Raw genomic sequence first — 6576 nt, 5'->3', positions numbered from 1 at the left:
TACTCATTACAATGCTGAACTAAATTATATCCATCTAACCCTAACTTGGCCTAGATTTTCGTCCTTTTGTAGTTTGTTTCGTGTATCTGAGTGGATGACGATGCTACGGCTCCACATCCTCTCCGTAGCACCACTTCGTGACTAGCATCACAGTGTTAAGCCATCGTAACCACGCAGCGTTCAAGTTGGCAATTTTAGGCCAATTTAGAGTGAAGGAAAATTCATCAGGGGGTGGTATGTAAAGAAATCAAATGAGAACAACATCAGCCGACTCATACAAGCTGTTTTCGCTGTCATGGCGTTGGATTGACGTGGGACTGGCTTCGTACAGACTGTTCTCGCTATTGTGGCGTTGAAGTGGCTTGCTTGACTCGCTAGAGGGCCCGTTTGTGAGTTTCGGTGCCCCGTCTTCTTTGCCTGGTGCTCCGTTCTCGTTGTTAGGTGGCTCGTTTGCGATTTTGGAGGTTCCGTTTGCGATATTTGGCGGGAATTTCTTGTCCGTGTTCTTTTGATTGACTCCTGCAGCTGTTGTGGAAAAGAGTGGGTTGGTGAGAGAGAGGAAAACTGGGAAACTGATAAATTCGTTATTGTTATTATTATTATTATTATTATTATTATTATTATATCAGTCTCTGGTGTTGAATTGTGTAACAGTGTGATGCGGCAGTGTGAAGTGTGGTAGTGTGATAACGGAACAGTGTCTGATGTGTGACGTAACTGTGATTCGACAGTTAATGTAACAATGTGACGCGTTACTGTATATTATTTTAAAAACTGTAACACAACCAGTAACATAAACATAACCCCTAACCAACCCACAAAACCCAGATGAACAAATGAACGGATCTTGAATTTAGCTGTTATCTTGTTTTTGTTTTTTCTTGGAGGGAACAATTTTGCGGGCTTCTGGCGTTTGGTTCCTTCCTCCTTGCATAAAGAAGAAGGAAGTAGAGAAGATGGCCCGATCGACTTCCCCCCCCCCAAGAAGGAAAAAATAAATAGAAATATAGATAGATAAATTAACATCAACACAGAAAAAGAAAAGGAGTTTGTACATCAACAGTCCTAGCTTAAAAACGAAAAAAGAAAAGCCGTCTGTCAGCTTGTTTACTTACCAGCCGTCAGCGCCATCTTCCTGTAGCACAATATTCCCACGCACAGAGCGAGTATCAACGCCATTTGGAACGCCACCACGCCATACAGGACCAGAACAGCAACAGAACGCCCCTGGGAGTCTTCTGTAGGCGCTGCGAAGGATGGTTGTGGGATATTTTGGGATGGATCTCTGCCTTGATGTGGGATATTTTGGGATGGATGACTGCCTTGATGTGGGATATTTTGGGATGGATCTCTGGCTGGCTCAAAATTACTGTGATGTCCGTGATCCGTGGGAGTTGCTGGACTTGGATCCGGATTGACAGCTGGGTAGGAGAGAGAGAGAGAGAGAGAGAGTTAGACTGGGAATGTGTGTGTGTGTGTGTCGCTCTTTATATCTACGTCTCTCTCTCTCTCTCATTATATTCACAGTATGATGCAAAAAACAAAATGTTCCTCTCTCTCTCTCTCTCTCTCTCATTATATTCACAATATGATGCAAAAAACAAAATGTCTCTCTCTCTCTCTCTCTCTCTCTCTCTCTCTCTCTCTCTCTCTCTCTCTCTCTCTCTCTCTCTCTCTCTCTCTCTCATGTCCTACTCACGGTCACGATGTGCAGTTGGCGTGGAGCAGTTCTCCCAGGTAACATTGCCATTACTTTGAACGAAGACTTCTGAAACTTTAACTCTATCCTGTACTGTTAACTCTTTATCCTCGTTCTTCACCGTAGTTGCATTTTTAGCCTGCGTAGGAGAGGAAAAGTTGATGGGTAGATAGATAGATACGGATTTTTTTTCTTTTCCTTGTTGTATTAATTAAAGTAGTAAATATTATGTCAAAGCTTTTTTCTTATGATATTTTTCAACTTCAAACACGATTTATGCTGATATCGCGAAAACGGTCAATGTCGGTATAAACAGGGGCGTGGAAGAAGTTGAGAGGCGGAAGAAAGAGTTATACAGTATGTAGAAAGAGAGAGAGAGGTGAAAAGATTAGTAAGAGAGAGTAAGAAGAGAGTGGATGAGGAATTTGGAAGGAATTTGAGTGTAAAGTGGAGGGACTGTAAGAAAATGTTCTGGAAAGAGGTGAAAAGATTAAGACAGGGTGGAAGTGAAGTTAGCAGGGGAGTGAAAGATAAAAATGGTAGATTACTAGTGGAGAAGGGAGAAGTGAGCAGATGGAGAGAACACTTTAAGGAATTGTTGAACGTAGAGGATGGAAGTAATGCGAGTATAAGTGGCTGGGGAATGGCTGGGAGGAGGGAGGTGAGAAGACAGGAAGAAATCAGTAGGATAGAAGTTGTGGAAGCAATGAAGAAAGTTGAATTGGGGAAAGCGCCAGGAATTGATGGAGTGTGTGGTGAAGTGCTGAAGCATGGGGGAGAGATAGTAGTAGAATGGATGTGGAAGATGTGCAGATTGGCCTGGGAGGAAGGTAGAGTCCCGGAGGATTGGAAGTCAGGTATAATTATTCCCTTGTACAAAGGAAAAGAGGAAAAAGAAGTGTGTGGTAATCACAGGGGCATTTGTCTTCTTAGTATAATAGGAAAAGTGTATGGTAGGATACTTACTGACAGAGTTAGAGAAAGAACAGAGGAATTAGTTGGAGAAGAACAGGGAGGCTTTAGGAAGGGAAGAGGTTGTGTAGATCAGATATTCATTCTTAGATCTTTAGTGGAAAAGTTTCTAGAGAAGGGAAATAAATTGTATGCGGCTTTCATGGATTTGGAGAAAGTATATGACAGGGTGGATAGACAAGGATTCTGGAAAGTATTAAGAATATATGGAGTAGATGGGAAGTTGTTGGATGCTGTGAATAGTATGTATGAGAGTGCTAAGGCTGCAGTGCGTGTGGATGGTGAACTGAGTAAATTTTTCTCTTTGAAGGTTGGGTTGAAACAGGGATGTGTCATGTCTCCATGGTTGTTCAATCTGTACATGGATGGGGTAATAAAAGAGGTACAAGGTAGGGTAGTGGATGTTGGAGTGACACTGGTGAGAGAGGGTAGTGTTTGGAAACTCCCTGTACTGTTGTTTGCAGATGATACTGTGTTGTTGAGTGAAGACGAAGGGGAGCTGCAAGGCTTGGTGGATGAGTTTGGGAGAGTGTGTAAGAAACGGAATCTAAAGGTGAATGTAAGGAAGAGTAAAGTGATGGTCTTTGAGAGAGGTGAAGTCAGTGAATGTACAGCTAGATTGGATGGTGAGGAATTGGAAAATGTGAGTACGTTTAAGTTCTTGAGTAGTGTGATGAGTAAGGATGGAGGTTTGGAGGGTGAAGTGTTTGAGAGGGTACAGCAGGGAAGAAAGGTTGCTGGTTCCTTGAAAGCAGTGATAAGAAGCAGGGAAGTGAGCATGAAAGTGAAATAGTTACTACATGACAGTATTGTGATACCAACTCTAACGTACGGAGGTGAAGCTTGGACGTTGTTGGAAGGACACAAGTCAAGAGTGAGAGCAGTGGAAATGAGTTATTTAAGAGGAGCCTGTAGAGTCACATGGAGAGACAGGCTGACAAATGAGGATATAAAGGAGCGTTGTGGTGTGGATGTGGATGTGATAGGAAGCGTTAGGAGGAATACACTGAGGTGGTTTGGCCATGTGGAGAGGATGGAGGGTGAAAGACTTACGAAGAGAGTGTATGTGAGTGAGGTGGAGGGGGGAAGAGGGAGGGGGAGGCCAAGGATGAGATGAAGGGATGGGGTGGAGAGGTATATGAGAGGGGGGTGTGAGTGGGAGCGGGGCAGGGAAATGACGGGGGACAGCGACGTGGAGACGATTTGTTTGCGGCCACTCCGAACGGGATTGAGGCGTCTGGCAATAGATAGATAGATAGAACTCGCAACTGGCGGGAGGTTTGTCCGCGATGTAAACCAAAGTCTTACCTGATTAAACTCGATGCTGATTTTGTGCTCATGGCTCACGTTTTTCATGACCAGTGGATCTAATGTTTTTGCCGATGCACGAGAGGGAGAAGTCACGCTCATCAGCTGTAATGTGAGAGTTGTATGGATGAACTGTTCCAGCGGTTGGTAGTAGAGGTAGAGGTTGCCGTTGTGTGTGGTGAACTTGAGATTGGTGTGTACTCCTGATGTTATGCGTGGGCCACAGTGTCCTGGAATAATAATAATAATAATGATGATGATGATGATGATAATAATAATAATCGTCATTTATATCGAGTAGTTAAATAATAATGAGGAGGAGGACGAGGATGCAGAGGAGGAGGAGGAGGAGAAGAAGAAAGTGGAAGAAGAAGGAGAAAGTGGAGGAAGAAAGTGGAAGAAGTAGGAAGAGGAGGAGGAGAAAGTGGAGGAAGAAGAAGGAGGAGGAGAAAGCGGAGGAGGAAGAAGAGGAGGAGGAGAAGAAGGAAGAGGAGGAGGAGGAGATGAAGAGAAAGAATATCAATAATAATAATAATAATAATATTAATAATTATAATAATCTCTAAAATTCTACAATTATCGTGCATACTTGTCAGTTATTTTTCACTGTTTTGTCTCATCACTCTTGCGTATTAATATTACATTTTTCATTATTATTATTATTTCATATTCGTTCACTCTCTCCCTTCTTACTCATACTGTTTTTGTCTTTATTTCTTGTTTGAATTCTCTCCCTGGGATTCAAAATTTTAACGGCTTTTTGGTTTTAAAAATTTTCGTTCACTTTCATTTTTTTTATATTCACTCATTGTATTCAATTTTTTTTTCTCTCTCTAAGGAAAAAGCAAGACGAAAAGAACTCTCTCTCTCTCTCTCTCTCTCTCTCTCTCTCTCTCTCTCTCTCTCTCTCTCTCTTACCGTCAGCAGCAACAACACAAATCAGTAGCAGGATCCACTTAAGCGCTCCACATTCTTTTTTAAATCCACTTAATCCACTTCTTTTACTTCCTCCTCCACTTCCTCGTCCCCTCTGCCCTTTTTCTCTCCCTCCTCCTTCTCCTCTTCTTTCCATTCTATCTTGTCCACCTCCACCCCTCTCTCTCTCTCCCCCTCCACTTGTCTCTCCATTCTCTCCACTTTTCTCTCCATTCCCTCCACTTTCTCCCTCTCCCCCTCCACTTTTCTCTCCATTCTCTCCACTTTCTCCTTCTCCCCCTCCACTTTTCTCTCCATTCTCTCCATTTTCTCCTCCCCCTCCACTTTTCTCTCCATTCTCTCCACTTTCTCCCTCTCCCCCTCCACTTCTCTCTCCATTCTCTCCTTCTCCCTCTCTACTTTTTTTCTCTCCCCCTCCTCTTTTCTCTCCAATCTCTCCCTCTCTCTCATACACTCTTTTCCCTCCACTCTCTCCAAATCCTCCCTCAGTCCCATCCACTCTCGTCTCACCACTCTCTCTCTCCCTCCCTCCACATTTTCCCTCCACTTTCTCTCCACTTTTCTCCATGCCTCCTCCCTCTACCACGCTAAATCGCCAACTGGACTCCCTCACGCACCACATCCGTTTGCCACAGTGACGTTACATCCTAATTCTTGTTACGAGCGAGCGAGCGAAGCGAGCGAGCTATATTTACTCCCAGTTAAGTTTGAAAATGAGCGGCCCGACCCCACCTCGACCCGACCCGACCCGACCCCACCCCGACCCAACCCGTCCCGACTCGACCCCACCCCATCCGACCCAACCCCACCCCATCCGACCCAACCCGACTCCACCCGACCCGACCCAACCCGACTCCACCCGACCCGACTCGACCTCTTCCGACCCCAACCCGACTCCACCCGACCCGACCCGACTCGACTCGACCTCTTCCGACCCCAACCCGACCCGACCCCGACACGACACGACCCGACCCGACCCGACCCGACCCCGACCCGACCGCCACGCCAAGTAGAAGCCGATAACTCTACTCCTGTGTGAAGTAGAGTTGGCATTGTTTTTGCGTGTGATGTACTTCTTCAGTTAATTTTTGTTAGTAAGTAAATATACACCATAAAGGCATAGGAACTGCCTGGAATCTTGAGTTTTAGAAGGGTGTGTGTTTGTGGGGGGGGGAGTGTGTGTGTGTGGGTGGGTGGGTGGGGGTGTTTTCAGTGTCTGCGTGTGTGTGTGTGTGTGTGTGTGTGTGTGTGTGTGTGTGTGTGTGTGTGTGTATTTCAGTGTCTGTGGGAGTGGGTGGGTGTGTGTGTGTGTTTCAGTGTCTGTGGGAGTGGGTGTGTGTGTGTATTTCAGTGTCTGTGGGAGTGGGTGTGTGTGTGTATTTCAGTGTCTGTGGGAGTGGGTGTGTGTGTGTATTTCAGTGTCTGTGGGAGTGTGTGTGTGGGTGTGCGTGTATTTCAGTGTCTGTGTGGGAGTGGGTGGGTGTGTGTGGGTGTGTATTTCAGTGTCTGTGTGCGAGTGTGTGTGTAGGTGTGCGTGTATTTCAGTGTCTGTGTGGGAGTGTTTCTGTGTGTGTGTGTGTGTGTGTGTGTGTGTGTGTGTGTGTGTGTGTGTGTTTTCAGTGTCTGTGGGGGGGTGTCTTTCTGTGTGTGTGTGTGTGTCA

At 45.3% G+C, this 6576-nt stretch overlaps 1 protein-coding gene across 1 annotated transcript; it reads right to left on the bottom strand.

Annotated features, from left to right (window-relative positions):
* Nucleotides 1–247: 247 nt before the first annotated feature.
* LOC145397535 (uncharacterized) lies at nt 248–1407 on the bottom strand. The gene is made up of 2 exons (XM_080270606.1): nt 1116–1407; nt 248–525 (listed from the first exon to the last, which is right to left on the bottom strand). The coding sequence occupies exons 1-2, from the start codon at nt 1177–1179 to the stop codon at nt 248–250; spliced, it is 342 nt and encodes a 113-aa protein (XP_080126732.1). The 5' UTR covers nt 1180–1407.
* Nucleotides 1408–6576: the final 5169 nt, after the last annotated feature.

Source organism: Coenobita brevimanus, chromosome 41, assembly GCF_032717465.1.
Source record: "Coenobita brevimanus isolate Jiangsu-jjx chromosome 41, ASM3271746v2, whole genome shotgun sequence".
NCBI lineage: Eukaryota > Metazoa > Arthropoda > Malacostraca > Decapoda > Coenobitidae > Coenobita > Coenobita brevimanus.
The sequence above is the reverse complement of the archived record's forward strand: the minus strand, read 5'-3'. Positions and strand labels throughout refer to the sequence as shown.